General features: G+C 28.4%; 1 protein-coding gene across 1 annotated transcript; it reads right to left on the bottom strand.

The window, feature by feature from the left end:
- Positions 1 to 3,205: 3,205 nt before the first annotated feature.
- On the bottom strand, positions 3,206 to 6,022 carry LOC8263958 (uncharacterized). The gene is given in 5 exon segments (NM_001323710.1): positions 3,206 to 3,484; positions 3,597 to 4,267; positions 4,365 to 4,398; positions 4,506 to 4,753; positions 5,695 to 6,022. Coding segments are annotated over 5 exon segments (1,560 nt in total).
- Between the last annotated feature and the right edge of the window lie 8,303 nt (positions 6,023 to 14,325).

Below are 14,325 nucleotides of genomic sequence, written 5' to 3' on the forward strand. Positions count from 1 at the left end.
AATAGCTAAATAATTATAATATTTAAAAAATATGATATTTCAAATTAGAAATTTATGAATAGAATTTAAATTTAAATTTTCACTTTTAAAATAATTTTTATAAATATTTTTAATAATGAATACAATTGAGCTAAAAAATTAATTATAAAATTTTAATTAATTTATATCATTAAATATAATATAATAAAATAAAATATATTTAACTATAAATTATACCTTCAGTGTTCATTTAACATACTAACAGTAACCGCTAATAAAATTCTATCAAACAACTTAATTTATCAGCTATCAGCCACCAGCTACTAGTTGCATTAATTAGCTGAGCCAAATAGGCTTTATGTACCTCCATATGTGTATTATTTATGTAGAGACAAAATCACAATTGAATAAATATTTTTATATTTATTTCACTGTATGCAAGATGGAAAATATGTATAGATACTCCTATTAGGTTTAGAAAAAGAATATATAGTCACTGTCACAAACTATATAAAAGGCCAAACATAACTAGATTAGTAACAATAAAGTTATTAGTTAAATTATGTATTATCAATTTCTATCACATTTTACTTGATTCAAATCATGCAATTATTAAGCAACGAATAACATAATCCTGATCGTCAAGACGTACTATTTTTTCCAAGATTCTTTAATAAATCAGTGTTATCTTTTTGTTTTTTAATGTATAATTTAATAGACAAGACTCATTAATTATGATATTGTTTGCTTCTCCATCATCAATTCTACCAATAAAATATACATATTTTTTAATAATTTTAATGATAAAGACGAGATGTGTCCTGTTCTATAATTTTTTAATTTTATTTAAAGAACAACAACTAATTATCTAATAACAATAATTTATTTTTCTCCGGTGCAAGACAAATTTGCTACCTAACCATGCTGGATACATATTATAAATTTCTTTTTGAAATGTCCTTTCTTGAGACTATTGCATGTCCATGACTCAACTTGATGCTGCTTCAAGTCCATGATCAATTACTAAATTAATCATGCTTGATGCATAATTTAGGGTTCACTAACTTAGGATTATATTTTTTTAAACCTCATTCACAACTTGGGTTTCTCAGATTCAAGTTAGAAAATTGTAAATATTATGTGAGTTGGTTAGATAATTCACATCAAGCAAATGCATGATTGCACACTTATATCCATATCTTTACTCCTCTTTCTGCAATCTCTTGTCAAACTCCTATCATCATAATTATTGTCATAATTATTGTGAAGAAAGCTTCACAATAATTAGCCTGAGAAAGATTTCTGTATGTCCGCACAAATCGGTCGATAATCTTAGAAGGAGAAGTTTGGTTTCAAACCCCGGTTCGAACAGGAGATCAAAAAGAAAAAGTATATCAATGGAGAAAATTTTACCCGACCTTATCTTAAGGTAGTCAAGTAAGGGTTTATTATTTTTTGTCTAGAAATGTCTAATAAATATTTTTATTTATAAAATTAAAAAGAATCTCGATTTTGAAATTTTTATTATTATTAATCTTTTTATGAAATTTATAACTTTTATGATACATATAAAGGAAAAATTAGTTTTTATTATGTAATTGATAAGCTTCTTTCAAGCTAAATAAATAAAATAAAATTCTGAGAGAGTCAGTAAGTTTTAAAATTTTTTGAATAATAGAATAGGTGGCAAAATTTAACTTGTTCTCACGATTGCTACTAGACTTTGCAAGTTGCAGAATTTTAGTTTTTTTAATGCCATTTAATTTGTAGTTATTAGCGCCTGAAGATCACTAATAATTTAACGTATGTATTGTTATTTATCTATAAAGAAATTATCTAAAATTGAAAAAATATGAAATTATAATTATATATCTTTTCTTTTTCTATTCTAAAAGCATATATAGTAAATTGGTAATTTTGTATTCTTTCTCTGACTTTATGTATTATTGTACTGAGATAATTTTTAAAAAAAGAGAATAAAGAAAGAGAAATCACACTTTTATTTAATTTTAAGTCAATATTTAAATACTTTAAAAAAATATTAAATGAATATCCAAACACTAGTTACACTTAAAACTAATAAAGATATTTACATATAAAATAGATATAAATTCAAGAAAATTAAAGACCGGGACTCGTGACACCCACCAATTATTGACCAATTCAAAAATAAATTTTTATATTATCTTTTAATAGCATTACCATTGTTCTTTGGAGCCTAAGGGAATTAGCTAAGGAGTAGACTCTCGCCTTAAAACTTTTAGTAATTGAATGCGATAACAAAGCAGTTGTTGATGCAATGACCAAGTCCAGTTACTCTTGTGTTCGTAATCTCTCTCTGATTAAGATATTCAAAGAGTGATGCTCATGGATTGGGACCTGAAGTTTCAACATATTTACAGGAAAGCGAATTCGTTGTGCAGACAAAATAGCTGCTGCTGGTTTCAGTTTTGGTTTTGACTGTCATGTGCTCAATGAAGCTCCAAGTTTCTTCCACGATTTGCTGCTGGCAGGACTCTTTTGGCGTTGCTATTCCTAGATTGTGTCTGAATTAAGGCTGTTTGCCTCGTTTTGAATGTTAAAAAGAAAATAAATAATTGAGGTAGCTTTCAATATACATAAATAACTAAATAAATTCATATTCATATTAAAAAACACTTACGACGTGTGAATCCCTCATTAGTAGGATGACTAAATTATTACTAAAATTAAAATTAAATAATCAAAATAACTATATAACTAAAATAAAACTAAATATAAAATTTAATAATTATTTATATCATTACCTCTCAACTTTATATAAAAATTCTTTTTCAATTTCTGTTTATAATTGTAATTGAATTAGCCTTATAGGATCTTATAAACTAAAGGAGAGGAGAATCTGTGACTCTTGAGAACATCAAACCATTATGACTTATCAGGATTCATATGGTTTAAAATACAAGCAGCTTGCTGACGAAAAATTCATTTCTATGGGCAACCAAAAAAGTCACACTATAATTCATATTATCACCGAAGTACAGGATTTTTATTGAAAAGAAAAAGAAATTAAATTGGAACTACCCACAACCACAAGGTCACAGATTATCAAATTTCCGTAAGAGTAAGAAATATAAGATTTATTTCCCTTATGATCATTTTAAACTGCACCCTGTTATTATTTTCCTTTGTGTTCAGTGTCTCCATTGTGATGATCCATGAAGAAGAGTATAAGTGCAACCCAGATTTATGACTTGCGAGCGAAGCTTTTCAAGGATGTCATTGGAGCTACTCTCTCCTTTCCAAGCCTAACTGAATTAACATAATCTATAGGACTATGAGCAGCAACACCAGGAAGCACCAGTCCTGCTACCCTGGAAAGAGTGCAGAACCAACTCTCCTGGTAGTCAGGTCCATGTGCATGGGTTATCATAAAACTTCTGAATAGTTCCCATAATGCATTCACCCGCATTGGAATTATGTGTCTCAGTCCAAAATAATTTCTGTTCGGCTCCTCATCCATAAACTTCAGAACAAAAGAACAGAAAGATATCAATTCATATATTCATAAAGCTAGCTAGAAATTGAGTGAATCAGGACTGAAGAAGGTTAGAAGAAGAAAGGCAAGAAGTACTTACTCGGCCAAAGTAGCGGCTATCATAGTAAAGACATGTACCGAAATGCTTGAAAGCGAAAATCTTGTCATCGAAAGGCACTCTAGGCACCATATCGTTGCAGTAAACAACCCTGAAGTATCTAGTAACTGGATAATTCAAGTGGGACTCCATGAAAGTTCCAAGCTGTGCATCTCCAATTCTTGGCTGCCCAAATGTGTATATGTTCAGCAACCTGTTTAGCATCTCTGTCTCCTCCTGTATTACCAGTATTGACGGGAACAATATTGCAAGTGCTCCACCTAAACTATGTCCAGTGACTATAAATTTAGCATTCCTGTGTTCTTTCAGTAAGCTCTTTAGCTTCAACGCGACAGCATAGTATGCACTCTTCTTTGCCCATTCCGTCATATTGCCTTCAGACTCACCATTTAGATGGAAGAAACCTGTATGTTTCCTCTGAAGGTGAGTTTGGAAAGTGGTAGCGTCACTTCTGTTGCCCAGACCTAAAGCTTCTAAGAATCCAATATGGATCTTTCCAACTTTTGGGATTTCATACCACGAGAAATCAAAATCCGTACTCCAATCTTGTGCATTAAATGGTTCTGTTCCTCTAAAGCTGACCACTATCAAATTTGCATCCTTTGGCTTGTCACAACATATGAACACTTGGGTGTTGTTTTGCTTTTGGTACTCTATTACAAAAAGGAACCACAAATAAGCTTTGGCTAATCAAATCCCAGTTAGCCAAAAAGAAAAAAAAAAGAATGAAAAGAGAAATGGTATTCTTACCATTCCAGCAGTTGTAGAAAGCCACAAAATGCATCTGTTTTTATGTCAAGAATTTACAGGATTGCGTTAATTAGATATTATATTAGAAAACATCAGAAACTGTTAAAAGAAGATGGAAAAAGAAATAAATTCAGTGCTTGCCTTCCAGTGACGATCAACAACATTTTGAGCAACTTTCTCATTCTCATAGACAAGTTTGGCTGCCATGATACAAAGATCCATGAGATATCGATTACCCAGTTCTGCTTTAATGTTGTTAACATCAGTAGCAACAGAATCATCTACTTTCTCCGATAATATTGTAGTTCTATAAAGGTCTATTCGCCCATCCAATTGCCCAATCGTGCTTATAAAATTCTCTGTTCCTCTCCTCGGTATCTTCAGGTTTCCTGCGAATATGGAGTTTAAGCATATTATCATTATGTACTGCAATTCCAGACTCCTAGCATAAAATGGCTCATGATAAAAACACTAATACTCAGTAGTTTATTCTTAGACAAAAGCTAGGATATCATGTTTTACATGAACCTTAAAACTCGACATGTGTTAACTTTGTCTTTGCCATGGAACGGTTGGTCGCTTTACCAACTTTTGCAACTTTCCCAAGCATTGGGCAGATAATTTAGATATTGTCTCTTTCGAGGAAGTTTTGTTATTTGAGATAACTTTAGGTTAGGAAATATAATTTTGCTTGTTTTCTTTTTGCCCCTATCTCGAGTGTAACTTAGGGATCGATAAGGATTTTTAGCGACGTTAGTAGAATCATCAGCGACGCAAAAGAGTGTCGTCAAATATGTAACTGACATATTGCAAAAGAAAAGAGTTGGTCTCTTTTTTTTCTTTTTTGAGAATTCAAAAGAAAAGAGTTGTTAAAAATGTGAAGAACAGACTTTTGCCAAAAACCTCCTCTTACTAGCAGAAGGATACTATACTTTCTCATAATTTTGTTTATAAATGAATTTGAGTCGAACTCTAATAAAATTGTGATTCTTTTCTTTCTTTTCTTTTTAATGATCAAAGTACTATCTACCTTGAAGATAAAGGTACTTAAATTCCTGTGTGATGTATAGACTACTTAAATATATACTTTCTTAATTATAAGACCTTTCAAAAGAATTTGAATCAAGAAATATCATACCCCTTCTAAAGTATAAAAACAGTTTAAGAACATGAAGTAACTATATAGTATGTAAGATTATTAAAAAAAATAAAAATAAAAAATTTACGTAAAAGAATCTGAATAAAATGATAGAAACTAAAATGTTAACTGATGATAATGAGTAAGAACTGAAATAGATATATTATATATAGTAAGTGTGTGTATATATACCATGGAGAAAGTTGTTGAGTATGCCAGAGAATCCACTATTTTGGGAGATAAGGTTGAGAAAGAAATCAATGACATATCCAAGGTACTTTAATGGGGTATCAATAAGCGCAAGAACCCTTCGAATGATGATAGAAACCAATAAAATCCACCTATGATCAACTGCTGCGCCACCTTTAACTCCTTCCTCTGAACTATCCAAGAAACTCATTCCACTCTTCACATCTTTCCTCACCAAATACTTGAATATGTCTCTTTTTCTTCCCTTTTTTGGGTCAACAACCAAGAAGTTTGGAGCAATATTATTGCTAGTAGTAGCAGAAGCAGCCATGGCTTTTGGTTTCTCACTTCCCTCACTCTTTTTTTCCCTCAGCAGAGAGTTCAAAACTACTTTGAAGATAGGGTGAGAGAGGAGAATTATAAATGTATTTATAGGTAAACTTGGCATCAAAAGGCAGAGCTATAACAGACACAATACATGTTTGTTCTTTTTCTTTTCTCCTTCTTTTCACACAAGACACAATTTTTGATGCTCTATTATTATTATCTGCCTTGTATTTATAAAAGTTTTGGTCTGCCCTCCCAATTTGGTAATTTAAAGAAAAAATAGTAATTCTAGGTAATCTCAATAGTTGATGAAGAGGCTCAAACTCAATATCTTTTTAATTCTCACAAATAACAATACCAATGGGATCGTTTTTAGGGTTGTCATGATTAATATTTGAAAGTAAGATTTTTAAATCTATGAATTTTATAATATATATATATATTACCTTCAGATAAATTTTTAAAAATAATAAATTAAGAGAAATTCTTAGATAAACTTATCATATTATTCATAAACAAAATCAATTAAAAATTAACATAAGCTACAAGCATTCGCATAAAATTAAGGTAGTTTAAAAAGCATGAAAAGGGCAAGGACAAGCACAATAAAAACATGGGCTGCTGCAAGAGTAGCAAGCACTGGTGTTGCCGGCCATGGTCCTTTGGGGTATCTTTATCTTCCACGAACTTGACTAATTGATGCAATTATAGAATCAGAACCAATTAATGAGTTATTAAAAAATTGTTACTTTTTGTCCATTTCTCATTATCTTGTGATTCATAATTGGTTTTGCTTCCTGTCATCTACCATGCTGACGTAGTTACAGTCTATTTTAATTTATATAGAAATTTATTATTTTCTATTAGAAATCCTACCAAACTTCAACTAGGAGAAATAAGCTTCCCCTTATTTGCACATTTTTTTCAAAGTAAAATAAAAAGAAGGTCTCTTTCTAACAACAGCTCTCCTCTCTTCTGAGTATTAGATTCATGATTGATTTTGTTTATACCTTCTGGTCGTCATTGTTATAGGCATTTGTCTATAAATTATATCATCATATTCTCAGAAATATATATTTATATTTAGTGAGAATCTATGAAATTTATTTATAAATTTAAATTTTTAAATGAAATAAAAATTAATTTAAAAATTTATAAAATTAGTTATAATTAAATTAAATTTAAATAAAATAGATTAATAAAATAAATTCTTAAGACCGGCTGATCCTGTGTTCCTAATTGGACCGGCACTGCATTAGCACGACCGTGTGAGCCTATGTTTTCTTGGTTTTTTTTTTTTTTTCTGAACATGGACAATAATAGTGTAGAAGGTAGGAAAAAGTCACCTTCCCAAGTTCCCATTTATTAATTTGGTTCACTTCGTTAATTTTTATGGCGAGAGTTGTTAAAGGAAGATGATTAACTGCGTCATGTAATTGATTAACATAATCAGTAATAAAATGAATATTTTAACTATATTAAATAGTTTTTTTATGAGATTTAGACTTTGGAAGATCATTGTTGATACGGTATTATTTTATTACTGGACTAATATATTAGAAATTTTATTAGAAGAGAATCTTTTTAATGTTAATATTATTAATTAGTTCATTTGTTATAATTTTAATATTTTATTTTAATAATTATTTTAATTTTAGCATCCATAAAATTATCTGTCAAATTTATTAACTCATTCTATTATTAAAAAAATATTATTATTTAAATACATAAAATTATTTTTTTTGAATTTGAGTATATTTAATCTTATGGCTTATGCGATAATATTTTAATAGTAAAAGTGTTAATTTAGTTTTTTTCTATTGTCGCATGGCTTTGAATAATTTTGATTGATAATTTTTTCATTGGGTAGAAATTACCCTATTTAATTTATCATTATTCAAACTTTATATTTATTAATTTTATAATTTCAGTTTTTGAATTAAAAAATATTTATAATAAAAATAAATAAATTTTTTATAAATGCAATCCAATATTAATCAAATTCTATATATAATCCTTTTTAATAAAGAATTGTAATTTAACTTTGTAATTAAAAATATTTACAATTAATCGATATAAAAATCAAATGCAAGAAATTTAAAAATCAAGCTTCATCTTTTGACTCTAAAATATAAAATATAGTCAATAAGACAATAGCAACAAATTTATTCATTAATTTATTGAGCTAATATTGGAAGTGTTGTGCTTTAAGTATAGCAATATATAGAGGTTCAAGTATTACCAAAAAAATAATAATAATAAATAAAGATTTTGGCTTCTCTCGAATTCTTCCTTGAGTTGTCACTCTTTGTATTTTAGGAGCTTGTGTCCATTATCAATGAATTTCGCTTATAAAACAAAACAGTATTACCCAAGAAAACATAAGTATATAGGTTTCAATGAACTGACATCTTAATTTCTATTTTCATATGAAAAACATGCATGAAAAAGAATGCCTATTGCATGGTTTAATTAATGACTTGTTTTATGTCAATATGCGTATGCGAATTTGACTGTGAGCGAAGGTTTTTCTTAATAAAAAAATTATCAGCCGTATGATAATATTATTTCAGCTATAAAATAAATTAATAGATACAATTTAATAAAATTTTTGATATCTAATATTAATTCAAAATATATTAAAAATAATAGCAAACTAATTATTTTTTATTTTTTTAATCTTTTAAAACTCTATTTATTAGTTAATAAAATATTAAAATATAATAAATATATCACTTTTTAGGATTAGAATTAGTGTGTAATTAAGAGCGTAACTTATTAAATAATAAATTAATAGAAAAATTATAAAATTACATATAAATTTAAATTTTATATACCAAAAATAGTACAAATATCAAAATAAAAATTTTAGGTGTCTAAAATTAAATATAAATATTAAAAAAATTAAATATATATATATATATTCCATTCATAATAACTTATATATTGAATTATATTATATTATATGTAGATATAAGTTAAGATAACCGAAGTTATATGTATATATATATAACAACAATAATTTTCTTGCCAGCTAGATTATTGATTGTGAAACATGTGCGCACGTTGCAAACATGCAAAAATAATTAAATTGAATCTGCAATTTTCATTTGATACGAAATGATACAAATTAACATAAAGATATAGAAATTCTTGGCCCTTAGCTACTAAATAACTTATTTAGTCCGTTGAGGTAAGAAAATTATTGGACCGACCTACCCTTCTGTTTTAGATAATTACTATTGCTATCGTATATAATTTCAGAACACATTATTTTATTTCAAATGTGATTTCATGTTTTATACGTTTATTCTACTTTCTCTTGTCTTTTATGGTACTTTCGTGTTTAGAGGTAATGCTGGTTTAATAATTGGACTAATTTGTGTCAGGACAAAGTATAAAATTTTACTATGTCATTTAAGTTTTAACCTTTTCCATAAAAGATTCTCTAGTTTTCTTTATAATTATTTAGTGCCTTCAAATTTAAACCGTTAGCAACTTTATTAATACATTTAATTTAATAATTGTAACTTAGTGTCAACTGTTTGTAATTTCAAGCAATTTAATTAGCTATTAGCTACGCAGATGAGCATGTCCCCAGGGTTATATGCCTAACAAAATATAAACTATAGCTATACATTTTGTTGCAAAGGTATGATTCCATCTTCTGAAACCTTCCAAAGCTTGTACCAATAATTAATTCACACTTCGCATGTTTTTCAGCAATTACTTAATTTTTTTTATTTTGATTTTTTTATAAATATATAAAATGAATTAATTATTATGAGATATAATCATATATATTAATTATATTTATGGTTATATTTTGAGATTGTTGTTGGGAGTTGAAAGTATTAGCTTTTATCAAAGTTAGAAATACACTTTTATAACTCAATGCCAAACAATGCATGCAATCAGGGCCTGAACCAGGAGCAAGGGTGTGGAAGGCTATGGTCTCCCAAAGTATTTGAAATGGAAAAAGTTCTCTATAGTGTTTTTCTTGTCAAAAAAGAATATAGTATTACATATTCTTACTTTATCCCTCTCTGTTTCTACTGAAAAATAATTCTGGTATTTTTAATTTTGGACCCTTTTTTAATTATTTATTCTAGTTCGGTTCCTGCATTAATCTTACAAGTGTTAGTGCATAACATGGATCGTGTGAACCTGAGTTTCACTGCGTCCACCCCATACTGATGACAGGAACAATACCTAACACTTTTGGTCTGGAAAGGATAATGCTATACGGGAATTTGTTTCCATGCAGGCCATGGCTTCCAATTTCCAATTATATGAAAATATGCCCTTTCTAGAAAGGGCTTTTTTTTATTAGAATTTGTAACCTTAAAATAAATTATTTTATTGGACAATTAAAATCTTTTGAATCGAGATATATTTCGGAGCATAAACATCTCTTTCTTCAGATTACAAGCCTGGCGGTTTAAATAAATCTTACTATATCGATCATAATTATTAAGAAATTTCTTGAAAGAATGTGTTTGGAGTCCTATATCCACAGTTTTCTCTAGAAACCATGTCGGGAAGTCTCTTACATGCGTAAGAATGAGTTCAGATCTAAGAAATTAATGCAGAATACATTAATGGATGCCCGAACAAATTTCTGTTGCTGTTATAGTGTTGCATTAATTGGTAGGACTAGTGAGTTATGAAACAGACTGAGACAGACAGTTCATCAATATATATAATTTTCTTTCGTCCTTTTTTCTTCTCCGCCCGATCAAATGCAGATAAATATGCATCTCAAGCTGTACAATTTCCAGCTTCTCTGTTGAATATCTTCTGAGTTTGAGATCAGTGCCCATGTTGCAGGCATAGGCGACCTGTTGGGAGAGGGGTTCCATTCCCTGCAAAACCCGCAAGCTGACAACCTCATTTCCAGCGTAGCAACTGATCATTCTGAATCACGAGGCAACTAGTTATGAAACATGCAAGTTCTCCAAATTCTGGAATATATATATCATATATCTCATAGCTTGTCTTTTGCTTAAAGGATAGGAAATTTCATATTTGACTCCGGTATGCAAAATAAAATTCTCTATATAATAAGTGGACATGTCTCTAAAAATATATGATCCTATTTATTATATTATTAATAACCACGTTTAATGAAAGTGAATTATATCAATTAATGATGACAATATTAATATTTTCAAGAATTATATCACGCTTTTTGAGAGGTAGGGATGGATCATAAAAATCGACAATATCTCATCCAACTTTTCTCGAATTTAGGAATTCATATTGGAGAAAGTTTATCCAAATTGTCTGCGAGTGAAAGTGATAAAAGAAAGAACAAATGAACTTTATAGCATAATTGAAAAGAGTTTGTTTATTCCAAGGCCCATATGGCATAAAATATTTTCGTTAAATTATTTTTAATATTTTAATATAAAAATATTATATATCACATTAAATAAACAAAAATTAAAATAAAAAATAGATTATTACTTCTTTTTTATACAGAATAGGCACAGCTCTTGCAAAGTTTAAAATTTAACGCACAGTCTAAACGTGAATGTCCAAAAGACCCAGTGAAGCATATTAGGTTATTAATTTGCTAGGATTAGTGTTGGTAAAGAATGTTTCGTTTTCGCAGTGTAGTTACTAGATTTTAGCCATTTCGAAAGCAATTCGTGCTGTTGCTATTTGAATGTCGTCTAATGCAAAATTTGCAGCTTTTCCTGTGGAGGGTTCTTTCTTCTAATGTCCATTGTTATGTCCACTTCTTTGACGATAAACATGTTATCTTTTATTTACTGTTTAAGGATTTGGTCTCTATGACACTTGCAACTGTTTTTCTTTAATGTGTATTATAACTAATATCTGTCGCCCAACTTTTTCCTCTTTATTGAAATACAAGATTTTGTTCAAAGAAACGAAATAAATAAAACTACCCTACAGCTTAAAATGTTTAATGCAGGATGATCAAAGCTCCACAACTAAGAACTATTAACATTTCATGCCCTCAACAAACAGACAAACAAACCACCACCATAAAAACAGAACAGACAGGTGTTACAGTGATTAAGAGGCCGATGAAGATGCTATGATTAAGAGGCTAATGAACATGCTTTCTCCTTTTTAGCCCTAACTGAATTAACACAATGAGCAGGGCTACGAGCAGCAATACTAGGAAGCATTAGCCCCATTAACTTGAAAATTTCGATGGTCACCAAATTTTGTTATTTTATAATTAAAAAAAAAATCAAGTCTTTTGACTCCCAACTAAATTGTTCCTAAATTTTAATTTTAATAATACCGTTTGAATTTTTCCGACATCTTAACGAATAAATTACATAGATAATCACCAAGCTTTGCACTTCTTAATAAAAAAATGGTAAACTTTTAATTTGTTACGAGACAATATTGCTTATATTTTTTTTAATTAAAATTTTAATACATTTTTATTAAAAAGTGTAAAATTTGGTGACCGTCTATGTTGTTCTTCTTTTTAATATTTCTTGTGTTTTAAGGCAATTACCTTTTCAAAGGCTAAAAGCCTAAATCTTTTAGTAGGAGCAGCATATTGATTTGTTTTTATTTATTTATAAGGAATTAAATATTATCAATTAATAAGGGAAAAAACCACCAAGGATAGAGATTCAAGATGATGAAAAGAACCCACCTAAAAACTAAGGCAAAATTACAAGAGGAAATAACATGTAACACTAATCTGCAAAAATAGCAACACTATGCTTACATACCAATCTGTAGAAGACATCAATTACGAGCAATCTACAATAAACTAACAAAGACTAAATAAATCCACTAGCTAGCACACATCCTGTTACTGAATACACTATAAGCTTTATTGCTTTTGTTGTTTGTGAGATCAATCACTCTTTTTTTTTAAAATAAAAAGAGTCTTTGGTTAAAAGATATTAATAAGTACAACTTGTAACAAAGAAATAAAATTGACCATATTTTAAAAAATATATACTCATCTTATTATAAAATTTTTCTCTATGAGCTTTATTGATCGTATTGACGAAATAATTACATATAGTATTTTGGTTGCATTTATCGATAAGAAATATATTTCACTTGCTTGGCAGCTATATTAAACTACAAATTGATTTTTTTTATCATTTGATGAGTTTTTAAATGAATATGATATTTATCTTAGAATCAAGCTCATCCTAATTCTCATAACAAAAAACAATAAATTTCCATAGAGAAAGAAAAATAAAACTCCTATCAGAGAAGAAAAAAATTTAAATATTTATAATATTTATTCAACAAAATTAACAAATAATTAAAAAAAATAAAGAAATAAAGTTTAATTTAGCCACTAACTTTATCAGTCAGGTTCAATTTAGTTTTCTTTTCCAAATTTATAGACTTTTCAATCTAAATCTTTGTATATTTTGCTCAAATTAATCCTATTTTGAAAGAAAAAAAAGTGAGAGACTCTCTCTGAAAAAATAAAAATAATTAAAAATATATAATAATATTTAAAAACTATTTTATAATTTTAGTACAATTAAAATAATTAAACAATAAATAGTCACTACTATTATTATTCTAGCTGAAACCGTTCTTACCTCTACTGTCTTTAGCATCACTATTACCGTAACTATTTCCTTCACCGTCATTATTAAAAAAAAAACAATAAGAACACTAAAAAGCAGTAATATTTATTTATTTTATTATATTTTATTAAATATCAATATATATCTTTTAATTTAAATAATTTAATCTAATATAAAAAAATTAATATTTTTTATTTTTATTATATTCACTCCCTTTCTAAAAAGAATGCAACTCACTCTCTTATTTTTATAAAAAATAGAATTAATTTGAATTAAAATATTCATCAACTTAGAAAATAGTTAAATTCAACCCAATAAAAAAATTTAAATTCTTTGAGGCCCATAACAGTCCTAGATAGCCTTATAATAATAATGATCCTCTACATAAGATTCATCCAAGAGAAGGTTATTTTAAGCTGACTTAGTGGGAAATTCGCCATTGCTAGCAAAGGCCCAAGACAAAGAATCTGCACCCCATCCATTAATTACTCACTTTAATAACCTAATGTAAAGACTGAAATGTCAAAATTACTAATTGGGGAAGAATAATATCAAACAAAAACCCAAAATAGATATAAAGAATAAGAGAAAATGATGACAAGATATTCTAGGCCAGTTCTATATGCTCATCGCAGCTTAGTTGAATTTAAGAATGCCTGGCCACAATCAATTCCAAAATCATAACCAAACCATGATGAAACATGCTATCCTCTAGGACATTGTACCACAGTACCTGAAGAGAAGAAAGGCAACA

The sequence above is a fragment of the Ricinus communis genome, chromosome 8 (genome assembly GCF_019578655.1).
Source record: "Ricinus communis isolate WT05 ecotype wild-type chromosome 8, ASM1957865v1, whole genome shotgun sequence".
In the NCBI taxonomy this organism is placed as follows: Eukaryota; Viridiplantae; Streptophyta; class Magnoliopsida; order Malpighiales; family Euphorbiaceae; genus Ricinus; species Ricinus communis.